The sequence below is a fragment of the Nannospalax galili genome, unplaced genomic scaffold (genome assembly GCF_000622305.1).
Source record: "Nannospalax galili isolate Female #2095 unplaced genomic scaffold, S.galili_v1.0 scaffold381, whole genome shotgun sequence".
Taxonomy (NCBI): domain Eukaryota; kingdom Metazoa; phylum Chordata; class Mammalia; order Rodentia; family Spalacidae; genus Nannospalax; species Nannospalax galili.
In genome coordinates this window covers 559,224-572,960 of record NW_008347312.1, presented here as the reverse complement: position 1 = coordinate 572,960, position 13,737 = coordinate 559,224, and the positions used below count along the sequence as shown (strand labels likewise).

At 40.5% G+C, this 13,737-nt stretch overlaps 1 protein-coding gene across 2 annotated transcripts in view; it reads right to left on the bottom strand.

The window, feature by feature from the left end:
- Nucleotides 1-13,737, bottom strand: part of Usp31 (ubiquitin specific peptidase 31) — a 66,477-nt gene that overhangs the window by 35,643 nt on the left and 17,097 nt on the right. The window contains exons 2-5 of one of the 2 annotated variants that reach the window (XM_008843821.3): nucleotides 4,018-4,155; nucleotides 2,697-2,785; nucleotides 2,514-2,606; nucleotides 1,554-1,689 (exon numbers count right to left, since the gene is read on the bottom strand). In XM_008843821.3, the coding sequence (XP_008842043.1) occupies nucleotides 1,554-1,689; nucleotides 2,514-2,606; nucleotides 2,697-2,785; nucleotides 4,018-4,155 (456 nt within the window). Of the gene's footprint in view, nucleotides 1-1,553; nucleotides 1,690-2,513; nucleotides 2,607-2,696; nucleotides 2,786-4,017; nucleotides 4,156-13,737 lie in introns of those variants that run through there. The other variant, XM_029568679.1, reaches the window with a different exon arrangement.

Here is a 13,737-nt window from a genome sequence, read left to right as displayed (position 1 = left end):
TAAAAAAAAAAAGATATTTTTACTTTTACATTTCTGAAATGGTTGAATATTTTACAATGAATCAGCAAAAAAAAAAAAGATAAGGAAGAAAATAATGGAGGTATTTAGCACCTTTGCTACATGTCAGCAGCTCTATCCAGTAAAAAAATACTAGATTGAACTAGAGGGGGTTTCAGGCCTAGCCTGCTACCAACCAGCCCTGTGACCTTCAATAGGAGGGGTTACACTGGACCCCAAAGGTCCCCCTATTAGTACTAACATTCAACAAGCCTATGAAGTGAAAGGGGCAGGTGACCTACTCCACAAAGAACCAGAAAAAAAAAAAAAAAAAGTCGCTGACACACTTTCCTCAAAGGAATTTATGTCCGTACTGTTTTTCTCACAGTGAGCATGCACTTTCCAGCAAGCTGAGGGCCAAAGTAAACGAGTAATTATATTTCACCAATTTATACTACATGTGAGAGGAGTCAGGCAGCCCTGAAGCTTTAAAGGTACAGCTATACTGGCCTCAGAGATCACTAAGGCCTTTCATCTCTGTCTTTCTCTTCATATTGGAGAGAAAAAAAGAATCGAGAAGCAATTCGAAGTAAAGTATGAACATTTTATCAGTGTACCAGTATTCGGCCTATGAAAATATGCCAGATTTGCTGTATTAAGGCAACAATGGTGTTTGTTTTACTGTGGGAATTTCCCAAATGGGGCCACATGAGGCCAAAACACAAACAACCTTTATTATTCAAGTAATTACATAGTAGCTTCCAAAAGCTATCTAGGGAAAAGCTACTTTGCCATCAAGTTATCTTTCCTTAATAAATCCTAAGGATTGTTTACCCTAACGTTTTTCCTAATAGTGATCCCAATAAAAGCTGTGTATGGATTATGCCAAGTCAACAACAAGCCAAAAGTATTTTTTGGCCAATTTAAACATAACTGCTTATCAAAGATGTACCCCTACCCACACCCAAAAAGGGAGAACGTAACTTTTTCTTAACTAAACAAGACAAGAAACTCTGGTCCAGCTTCAGTAGTAGGAAACAAAACAGCAGGTCTAGCTCAGATGCAGAGCACTTACCAGCATGAGTATGGCCCTGGGTTCAAATCCCAGTACCATGGTATGGGGAGGGAAGAAGCACAATGAACATGTTCTACATACAAAACATGGTACTGACTAGATGTCCATTCTCATCACCATAACAGGTGGGGATTTCTAATTCTGTCAAATACCACAGGGATGCTCTTCTGTTGTTCTCATCCACACCCACAGGAATGGAATGACAAGTTAAGTAATTATACCTTATAAACAAAGCCACAAGAAGGTCTTGGCATAAAGCTGTAACTTTTACTTTCTTATCTGTAACTAAATAGAGCAGGAAAAGGTTTTCTGTACGCTTTATTCTTTTGTGCCTTGTTTTCCACACAGCCCCCATCACTAAACATAACTGGTTTCAAATTTCTATCTAACATATTTGGCAGAGAATTACAAAATAAATTCCAAATAAGTAGAACACTTTAGGGGCTCAAGTATAGTCTGTCTTAACAGAGTTAAACATTACCTGATCAGTGGGGATCTTTGTCTCCATCGACACTGCTTCCCGAAGCCTGGCAACAGTCCCAGACAGAGGCACGGCCACACCAATCCTCATGCAGTGGGAGCATTTCCCTTGATACACTACAGTGACATAGAGAGGCCTGTACAGATCAAAGTCAGATCTTCTCATTAGTCAGTTATTTTAGCTAACCTGTAAGAAGTGAGAAACACCTGACCTGAAATCAACATAAAAACTGAAGATAGGCCTGGGGAAATAGCTTAGTTGGTACAGTGTTTGCCTAGCATGCACCAAGCCCCAGGTTCAGTCCTCAGCATGGCATAAACCAGGCATTGTAGCACGTGCCTGCCATCCCAGCACTTGGAAGGTAAAGACAGGAAGATGAAAAGTTCAAAGTCATCTTCGCATATATAGGAACTTTGAGGCCAGCCTATAATACATGAGACTTCTTCACAAATAAATAATAAATGAACTGAATGAATGAATGAATGAATGAATGAATGAATGAATGAATGAAAAAATTAAATAAATACAAGTTTAAAACTGAAGCTAGCTCACCCCTTTATCTGGAAAAGTTCATTTAGACCCAAGTAGAAGCTATCAAACAAATCAAAGATCTTTGGAAAAAGCAATCTGCATAAAACAAATTTTAAAAATCAACACACTCATACTTGGTTCTGTCTTTTCCTTCAAAACAGCCTAACTCCTGGAAGGTCTGAGAAAGTTTCAATAAGCACAAAGAGGGTTTCCAGAGAAGCTAAAAGAACCAGCTACAAAGGCTGTGCCATGGGCTTCCTTCATTGTGTGCTTGCTCAGCCTGCACATTCAGACAGGCATTAAGCTTCAAGGGTTTAACAAAGTCTCTGTTTATTACTTGTCTGCGTAAGTAAGAAGCCCTCACAAGTGCCTACAGAGGAAAAGGACCCTATCACAACATAGTCTTCATTTTAGTACCTCCATTCTTACCTTGTGTGGGGTAGAGGGATTGGCAAAGAAATGCACAAGAAAGGGTCAAAAGTGTTACTCTGCTTCTGACAATGCGGACATGTCAAAGATGATCTTCAAAGACAAAAACATAAGACACTCACATTAAGATCACCAAATACTATATGTCAAGAAGACAAAAGATAAGGGAACATTTGTTCATACCTGTATTGGGCTTGAAAAAGTTCTTGTACAAAAGTGCTACACACAGGAAAAGATGGTCCCTCGGGCATCATATCAGTCTCTGATGGTGGCTTAAAAAAAAAACAAAGTAGAATTCCGAGACTTGAAGTAACAATTCTTGACTGAAGATGATCTTAAAATATCACAAATATTTAACTTCCTTTGCCAGCTGTACATGGAGCCCAGATGTGTCAGTGACAGAACGAGCACACAGCCTGAGGGTTATACGGACTCATCACCTCAGACAGACTGCTGCAGACCATGTTTATCCATCTCTAGCCTATACAGGGAATAGCTAGCTCTCTTCCTCAGGATGCTCCAAGCTTCATCTTAATGCCTAAACACAGTCTACTTCCCATTTTACTTAACCTTTCCTTGTCCCTCTACCTAACAGCTAGCTAGCTCCTAAGCATTTGCCAACACATGGTACAGGTTAGAGTACAGGGATAAAGAGCACAGTGCCTGGCCTTGAGGATGTCTCACTGTGTTGGCAGATCAAGCCACATGTACACAGTCATGACTATGGCACAAAAGCACCTTGAATCAGAATAATTTGCAAACCTACTAAAACTACAAATTTTGAAATAAAGACCATAATTGTCAAAAACTTCCTGAGTTCCATAAGAACTCTTTCCACTATGAATCACTGTTCCTGTCATAGTAAGACTACATGTTTGAAAGTTGAGTATGAATTGCCGTATCTCAGCAAAACCATTGTAGAGACAGAGTTCCAATGTTCAAATCCAATTCTAACAGCAGACATACCTATACATTTCCTCCTTGGCTGTGTATTTGTTCTAGCAATCTATAAAGTATGTCTTTCTAGAATAGGAAGCAACTGCTTCCCCTCATTAGACTATGAGGTCCTTGGGGACAGTGTTTCTTTTATAGCCAGCACAACAATATAGAAGGTTAAATGACCCTTAAGATCTCCACTTAGTTTTATACTCACCCAGAGCTTAGCCAATCTTTTAACTACATGCAACGAGTACTCACTCAGTGGAGGTTCGTGAGAAGGCTCTTCTCTCTCCTTACCTACCCTGGTGCCCCTCTCTCCTTCTGTGATGCTCCCCTCTCCAACGTGGTGCCCCCCTCTTCTCCCCTCTCCTCTCCAGGTGCTCCCCTCTCCTCCTCGCTCCTTCCCTAGTGTTCCCCTCTTTCTCCAGTGCTTCCCTCTCATCACCTGGTGTTCCTTTCTCTTGTGGTGGTCCCCTTTCCCTCCCCTCTCCTTAATGGTCTCCCTGGTTTCCCTCTCTCCCTCCTTTTCCTTGCTCCCTGACTGCCCAGGAATGCGCACCCTCACCTTCAGAGGAGGTTGGCCACTTTGCTTTACAGCATGATTGAGGTCTTCATGAACTCGATCCAAAAGCCAAAGCAGAAACTCCTGGGCATCATGCTGGGAATTTCCTCGATACTGCAGTGCGTTCTTTGATACAATACTCTACGGAAGTAAATAAATCAGTACAGGCAGTTGTGAATTCCTGGCTTTGAAGACAAACCATCATAATCCTGAAAGATTTGATACAATACTCTACGGAAGTAAATAAATCAGTACAGGCAGTTGTGAATTCCTGGCTTTGAAGACAAACCATCATAATCCTGAAAGAGGGATATAAAATCTCAAGGGTATTCCAAAAGGACAGCAAACAAAGGAATATCTTGATAAAGTGTGAAATTTAGCCAACAGTAAGATAACAATGTTAACTCAGTTGTGACAATTATACTCCAGTGACATGGGATGTTAACAAGAAAACTGAGACTTTAAGAAAACTCCTATACTCTACCTTTCCAACTTTACTATAATTTAAAATTATCCTAAGAATTGAAAGTTTATGAATATATACATTCTTTATAAATATAGCAGTTGTACATACAAGGTGCCAAGGGAGTAAAAGAGAGGCTAGCTAAGAAGTAGGAAGACAGCGATGATATCTCAAGAGATCTCAGTTAAGCTGAAGCACTGAAGGATAGAGGTAAGGAATCAAAGTAGAGGAAGCAATGTGCTCAAATACACAAAACAGAAGTATGACTCCTTCAAGAAAGACCAGGAAGTTCAACAGGCCTGAAATAACAGTTCTACAAGGCAGAACAGGAGATGAATAAGACAGACACTGGCTCAGTAAGGAATTTAAAGGCTTACCAAAGATGACACAGGAAGTCAGTATATGGCTGTAAGTGACCTGGGAAAGACCGTGTACTCTGGAATATATAAGCTGAACTCAAATTTCTATTCTCCCTCTTACTATTTAAGAGGCCCAGGTCCCCTCCAAGTAAAAGGAACTATAATGCCCATTGAGATTGTTAGGTAAGAATGTATGCACAATATTTTATATGTAAATGAGATTATATAAGCACTCAAACTTTAGCTATGAGTATTATATCTGGAATAGGAGAAAGAGGGCAGGGCACCTGCACAATGGGAGAGTAGCTAGGAAACAAATGAGGAAAGGAACAACAAAGGTCTAAGCTAACACTGAAGAGTGAGAAGGCAGATTTGGAAGAGATCCAGGGACATGATCAAATCAATAGAACTTGTAATCCAATGACAGTGGAGAGTGAGGAAGCAGGTCTTCATGTCACCCACTTGTCTTCTCTGATGGTGGCTGTTACCTACATCAAGACAGAAAAGAAAAAAACGATGAAGCCTTGGACACAGTGATGAGTTCCCTTTCAAATCCACTGTACTTAAAGTTCTATGGATCCTCTAAGGGGGCGGGGCAGACAACTGAAAAATACAGATCTGGGCTCGGTAGACAAAGATGTAGAAGTCAACAGATGTGTGACTGAACATGAATACAGCTGAGACTGCCAGGCATAATCATAAGAAATCATGCCAGAGGAGAAAACCCAGAAGACACCTATATGTAGGACTGAAAAGACAGCAAAGGAGACCGAGGAGAAGCCATTGAAGCTGTGGCAAAGAACTTTAGGAGGATGGAGTCCTAAGAGCCAAGTGAAGAGCTTCATGAAGGAGATGACCAACATTATTAATGTTAAAGAAAGACAAAGCAAGCCAACCAAAGAACTACAAACAGGCTGAGGACATGGCTCAGATGGTAAAGCAAGTCTGGCAACCTGCGTTTGATCCCCAGAGCCTATGTAAAGGGAAACAAAGAGAGGGAACTGACACTGATTCTAACCACTCCAACGGCTATCAAAATACTTGAAAGCAAATCCTGAATCCATCACTCTCAAGTCCAGCCTTGGCAGACAAAAGAAAAATGAGAAGGAACCCAGGAGGAACCCAATGGAGAGATGCTTTTGGAAGCTCTCATCAAGAAATTCTAATGGACTCTGATATGAACATTTGAAATTTGCCCTGTTCTGACTTTTTTTTAGTTCCCTGTCTAGAACTTGTAATGCTAATTACTCTTGCCTTTACTTCTCCTTCACATCCCCTATTCACCAGTCAAGGACTTTCTTTTCTCCCTACAGATAAGAGTTATGCAATTTGGGAGTCCTTTAGATAGACCCACTGAAGGGGTACCCCAATTGCCCTCACCCTGAATCCCTGTTCAGCATGGAAGAAGCCAAAGCGGCATCCCAATTCCCTATCAGCAATTTGGGTAACCTCTTCAGAGAATGGTGTGGTAAGAATAAGAGGTAGTAGGCTGGGCGTGGTGGCATACACCTTTAATCCCAGGAGGCAGAGGCAGGCAGATCTCTGTGAGTTCAAGGCCAGCCTGGTCTACATAGTGAGTAGTGGGGCTACAGGGAGACCCTGTAATTGGCTAGGCAGTTAGGGTAAAAAGGACCCCAAAGAAAAGTAGCCAGTTTCTTGGGTAAAAGTCAGAATGTCCGTGGGCCTCTTAGCAACATACTCTGTTCCAAAGACCAAAAATGACAAAAATATTTGGGAGCTCTTATCTAATCCCTGAAAGATCTTAAGGATACCTCTTCAGAGGGGTAATGTTAGAGTAGCAAAAAGCCAAAGGAAGGAAGGAAGGAAAGGAGTTGTCAGAAAAAGTGATGGGAAAATATGGGAGGTGTTGGAGGGGAGAGTGGGCATGGATTTGATCAAAATACCTTATATGCATGTATGAAATTCTCAGTTTTTTTAAAGTAAAAAAAGAAGAAAGAAAGAAAGAAAGAAAGAAAGAAAGAAAGAAAGAAAGAAAGAAAGAAAGAAAGAAAGAAAGAAGAGAGATATGAATGAAGACAATTCTTCACCTCCAAGTGGAGGGATTCAAAAGTAGAGAACTTGGCCTTCAAGAGAAAGAAGGTAGAGAGAAAAGAAAGCCGAGGTCCTAGGCTTGACCAGGCAAGCTGAACTGTAGACAGGAAGACAGAGAATGGTTTCTACCAGTTTGCTTTGCATGTTTTGCTTTGTGGGGGAAGCAGGGGGCAATGCCAAGAGGAAGTCTTTGGTATGGCAGGGAAAATAGCAACTCTCACAGCATTCAGTTGGGTACCTCCAGAAGCACAGTCGGCTTCTGTTCTGAAAAAGTCTTATCTCTTTCCAATGAAGATGGAGTTATCAGTGGGTTCACCCCAGAAAGAGGTGAAACCAGAATCTTCATTACATATCAATGCAGATATTTTACACACAGCATCCACTGAAATTTTAGGGTAAGGTCAATATTTAATTCTTTATCAGGATTGCATTAAGTTTATTTATGCTTCTTACCACTATCACTTCAATTCATCCAGAATTACTCACCCATCACTACATTCTAAGATACTGTGCTAGGCTGTTTAGCAAGATTGTTGCTGAGCAAGATTAAACAGGCAACTGGACTTGTACAAACTAGGACAAAATCTTCCCTGGGTCAACCCCACCCTAAACCACCATATCACAAACCATAGAAACTAAAGAAACAAATGGAAAATGTAACCACAAAAACATAAACTTCTATCTACCTCTTTTAGACCCTCACAATGCTGATTTCTTCATGGGGAAACGGGACTATCACCTTGCCTCTTTCCCAGACAAAAAAGAGTACAGGATAGGCAGTTCTTTAGTGTGTGCCTCAGGAAATGTCGGTGGGAGTCAGGGTACCTATATGCCACCAGGCACTGGTATACAGGGCAACTCAGGAACCCAGAACATCTCGTTCACTGCATGAGGGAGCAGGTAAGAACCGGATGGCCCAAACTTTCAAGTTCCTCTGCCCCTGTATACAGCCCTGGCAAGTGATTTTGTTATGTTTTGAGTCATAGTTGACCTGTTTGGTTTGTCTTTTAAGATTTTTGTTTCTTCACTATTTTATTTTTAGATGCCCTTAATTTATTTGATACCCTAACCTTATTCTGTATTTCAGAAAATTTTAAAAAGCTGATTATCACTATTATCTGAAAAATAGCATATATTTAAACATTGAAATCATGTAAGTATGTTGCTTCTGTGAAAAATGTGAGCCTTTCTTAACCTCATACACTTGTGTCTGTTTTTAATTTATTATTATTATTTTATATGCATGTGTTGTCTGCATGTATATAATTGCACCCATGTCATGCAATGCCCACAGAGGTCAGAAGAGGACGTCATATCCCCTGGAAATGGAGTTATGGACAGTTATTAGTTCACCAAGTGGGTTCTGGAAAATTGAACTCAGGTCATCTGCAAGAACAGTTAGTGCTCTTAACCACTAAGCAAGCTCTCCAGAGTCCCTCTTGTGCCTGTTTTATAGAATCTGGATAGTTCTGCTTGTAAAACTATTAAACTGAGTCTATTAGCTTAAAATCTTACATATTCTACTATAAGGAACCTTGACCACTGCTCCATTTGACTTACAGTTGATGATCTTTAGCATATACTTAGTAAAGGGAAATCAAGACAACTTCAAGGTGCTATATTTCATAACATTTCTCTTTATCTTTTAAATAAAGAATACTGTTTCTCCCTTAAACAAAATGAACAAATTAAAAACATAGTCCAGAAAAAAAAAAAGTATACAGCCAGAGCTACACCTCCAAACACACCATAGAACCCTATGAACAGGCAGCAACATCTCAGGCTCCAGAGAAGACACTGACTGGTCACCCAAGAAGCCAACACAGTGATGACCATTGGTAACTTCCTCCCAGAACAGATATGACATTATTGGTCTGACATGACTCATCAGGAGTTGGGCTACTCTTCCAGGGAGAAAGCAGTTTCTAAGACTCAGCAAACTTAGTCACTATCAACCTTTACCAGAAGGAATGTGAAATTTACTTCTAGTGATCGAGGGTTTTTAAAAAAAAAAAAAGTCAGCAGGTAAAGGCTCCTTCAGCCAAGCCTGACAACCCTAGTTCGATCCCCATGACCCATGTGAACAGACTCACTAGTTGTCTTCTGACCTACACATACACAAAATTAATGCTTTAAAAAAAATTCAAAAGGACAAGTATACAGGATGAGCATTCCTAGTCTAAAACTCAAGTCTGAAATGTTCCAAGATCCGAGTTTGTGTACATGTGTGTATAGGTGTACGTATGGTATATGTGTGCATAGCTTATGTGCATGTATGTGTACCTGCATGTAAAGAGGCCAGAGGAAGTCAAGTGCCCTGACCCTAATCTCCAACTTACTTGTTCACTCTCCTCCCTCTGCAGGATGAAACGGGGATAAACAGGGACCCTGGTGGGAGCAGAAAAAAATGGAAAGAAGTTCCATACAGGATGAGAAGACACCTTTTGAGAATGGTGGGGAAGGCCCCAGGGGACACTGGGATTACATTTAAACAGAGATACCCTGTTATTCCCGGTACAGTGCTCCATTCTTCTCAACAGAAGGGCCTATCACAGGGTTATTCAAGTTTGTGTCTCTTGAGTTCTCAAGATCCAATCTCAGGAACCAAACAGAACTGTGGCAAAGATGTGCAGTGCTGTAAGATTAACTTCCGATTTTAAACAAACTCTTTAGTACTCCAAAGCCTTGGTGGCAGACTCATCGTTGAAGACTAGCAAAAGGAATGCTCCTTAACCTAAAAGAAAAAGCTGGAAAAATGGGAGGTTACATAATGGTTACATTTCAAGAAATTATAACCAGTATGTGAAACCACAAGATTAAGAATGGAAGCATGGTCAAGAGCCAGGGTACATACAGACTATCTTCCAGCAGTACAGCCAGATGCACAACTAGCAAAGCTTTCCCAACAGATCACAAAGCTTCACAAGCAGAAAACACAGTGGCACCAGAAGACTTGCAAGTATTTGAACACGGCTACAAGTTTCTGCTTGAAGTGCATTAGAAATGGAAACTCTCTAAGGAATATCTGTGTCCACATCCACCTTTTACTTAATGCATGTTTTCACTACGCTCAGCTCTCTTTTCTGCAAAATGGGGATGATGATGAAAGAATTTACCATTTTAATGAGATCATAAAGGCATTTTATAAACTCCAAAATTATGCAGATAGTATTATGTAAGTTTTCAAAACTATGAAAAGACTCATTTTGTGATGATACATAATCCTGAAAACAGGGAGAAAAAAAGGAGAACATATCTAAAAGCACTGGTTCTCAACCGTGGCTGCATGTCAGAACCACGTGGGAAACAAAAACAAAGCCCATGTCTGACAGCAGCCCAGAGGCGGGACTTAAGTAGCTTATAGTAGAGCTTTAACACTCCACATTTTTGTCCAAGTGTGATTTTTTTTTTAATTTTCTTATTTTTATTTTATATGTATGAGTGTATTGCCTGCATGGATGTGAGTGCACCTGTGTTGCGCAATGCCGCAGAGGTCAGAAGAGGGCGTTGGATTCCCCTGGAACTGGAGTTAAGGACTGTTCATAGCCACTATGTGGGTGCCGGGATTCGAACTTGGGTCCTCTGCAAGAGCAGTCAGTGCTCTTAACCACTGAGCCGTCTCTCCAGCCCCAGTGTGATTTTTTTTTTTTTAATGATTCCACCTCTAATGTGGAGGCAGACTGAGACCAAATATCATCAGCTAGAAAAGCTCTGGATTACACTTTCAAAAGCACCAAAGTTTATGAGAAGCTTCCTGTCAAAACAGCATTCTACCAATTATGACAAGGGGCAATAATAACAGTTAAGATTTACTGAGTACACTGGGCATGGTGGCATAGTCCCAGCACTAGGGAGGCAGAGGCAGGCAGATTTCTTTGAGTTCTAGACCAGCATGGTCCACATAGAGAGTTCCAGGCCAGCCAGGGCTACATAGAGAGAACCTGTCTAAAATTCAACAAAAACAAAGATTTATTTGAGTGCTTGTACTGTATTAGGCATTAAACTAATGATTTATAGGTGTTATTTCCTACAAAATTCACCTTCAAGAAATTTTCCATGTTAAAGTTATCAGTGCTCCCAAGAGAAAAAAACTTGAGACGTGAAGTAGCCTGTCCAAAATTAAATCATCTCACGCTCGTCTGATTTTTAAAAGCCTTAAAGCATTTCTGCACCTCTTTCTCCTTCAATAAATAACGTTTTTTTCCTTATTACAACTGAGAATCATGCAGGGCTTGGGTTTCTTCATACTGAATGACAATTTTCCATGCAGACAAAAACACAGGTGAGACTCAGCCGCAGCTGTACTAACTCAGAGGCTTCTGGAAGGTTGTTAGTTAAAAAAAAAAAAAAGTCTTTACCCATTTGTTTTATTGTAAATTACATTCTTCCTATAATATACCCTAGAGGGCTGGCAAGATAGCTCATCAAGTATAGCTATTTGCCACGCAGGCCTTACAACCTGAATTCAATCCCTGAAACTTACCTACTGAAGAAGAGAACTGATGCCACAAAGTTGTCCTCTGACCTCCACATGCAAGTACACATGCACACATATACATGAACGAATGAATGAATGAACGAATGAATGAATGAAACAAATGAATGAATAAACACATGAAAGAAATGGAGCCAAGAAACAAAAATGCAGTTATCTAATAGAGATACTACTATTTAGGAGTAAGGAGGAATTCCGACTATTTAGGAGGACCAAGTGGCAGCATATGAAGACTTCTATCCTGCCCTGATGTCCCAGGATGCTGAGGGAAGCAAACAAGAAACAAAGTTCCGGCATGGACCTCTCTCTATCATCAGGTCCTGTCAGGGAAGAGCTCTTCACCTTACAATGTTCAAGCTGCTCTGCTAATAGAGATTAATCCCCACTGTCCTCTGCACACTGAGTGGCCAAGTCTAGCTGACTCCAAATTTAATGTCAGTTCGGTCACCATACTGTGTTTATGTATCTAATCAAATAAGTAACTCAAAAGTGGACTCTTTTTGGCCTCATTATTTCTCAATACAATCCACAATTCTTCCCAACTACAGTACAACAAAGTTTTTCTTCTTTTTCTTTTTCTTCTTTAAAGGAAGGTGAGAAATCCTAGTTTAGAATTAAAAAGCAAACACTCATGCCTGAATCAGCAAAAGGGTCAACCATCATAAGGGAAGTATAATAATATTAAACAGTGAAACCTCAAAAGAGAATAACTGGAAAAACCATCTAATGTCTAAGAAATTATTACCTATTCCTACCATAGAGCGTCACAAGTGTTTCAGTTTTTAAAACTGCACACCTTAGGTATATACAATTTGAAAGTACTGGTATCTCAATAAATGTTTTGAAAAGGAAAAACTCAACAAACTTTAAACCAAAGTTTTCTGTCCTTATTAATCTGAAATCCAAATCAATCTGTGGACCTTATCACTGGGGGGAGGGGGTGGCAGCTGCTAACATCAGAGTAAAATGAGGGAAGGAGAAAATAGAACTATACATGTACCCACCAGGGGCCTCTGTAGGCCACCCTGGTTTACCACTGGGTAGAAAGCAAAAGCTGGTTCCTAGGAAGACAGAAACACATACACACATGCACATGCACATACACATACACATACAGAGAGAGAGAGAGAGAGAGAGAGAGAGGGAGCAAACATGGCTGGAATTTGCTTCAGAGTCCAGTGAGAAGAAAGGTAAGCTTACAAATGAGTAAGATCAGCCACAAATCAGTAACTGGCAAAGGTAGGAGACAGGCACATGTTACCTGTTCCTGGTATGAATTTTACAAAGAAAACTTTCATTTTTCCATTTGAGGCAGGGTCTCACTCTAATCCAAGCTGACCTGGACTCACTCTGTAACCCAGACTAGCCTCAAACTCACAGTGATAACCCCATCTCAATCTTCCAAAGCCAGAATTAAGAGAGTCAATCACCATATCCAACAAGAAAACATTATTATTACTCAGTCTCATAAGGGAAACTCCTAAGAGAAAAAGTTCCTTGCCAAACATCTCATGATCCATATCACATTCCCCACTCTTCAGCCCTTTCCCAGTGTTCCACTAACTCCCCAGGGTAAGGAGAAGGGATTGCATCAAGAGGAAGCTTAAATGCCAAACTGAGAAATGCATAGCGTATTCTGCACATAATAGGAAAAACAGTAATGGTTTTTGAGATGTAATTACAGGTAAGCTCAAAGACATCTAATATGGAAGTATTAAAAACTAGCAATTGGCAGTGGCAAAGTTTAGACATGAGACAGCCAGGAAAACCATTGCAATTATGTAACTGAGACACAATGAGGCCACAACAGCCTGGCATTATGTGCTTTCTCTCAGAGTAACTCCCTCACTCTTACTGAAAGACACCTTCCCCAGGCCAGATCTCTATTCCCCGCTACTCCACCACCACCTCGAGAAATGGAGCAGTATGTCAGCCCTGAATTACACACTGCCCTAGGCTCCCACAGTGAGACATGAAGCTTTAGGTATGGTCTGACTGGACCAATACCATACCCTCTCCAGATCATGACACACTTTTGAAAGCGGAAAAAAAAAACTGTACACATATCTGGCAGCTCTATCAGCCTAAGCTTCATGTCAGTTACATACCCAGGGTCCTTCACATGTAAACCATGAGGTAGCTCATTCGGGGACCCTAATACAAATACAGGATTCTATTCAATTTCTACCATAACTTCAAAGATTTTCATGTCTTCTATAAGTCAAAGCAATATGTTTCAGGATATTTACAAATCCAATCAGTATTGCTGGAACCTATCTAATCTGCTAGCAAAAAATGTTGGGACCCTGGAAACCTGCAGGGTTACTAGATCACTCCAGGACTAAAGCAACTCA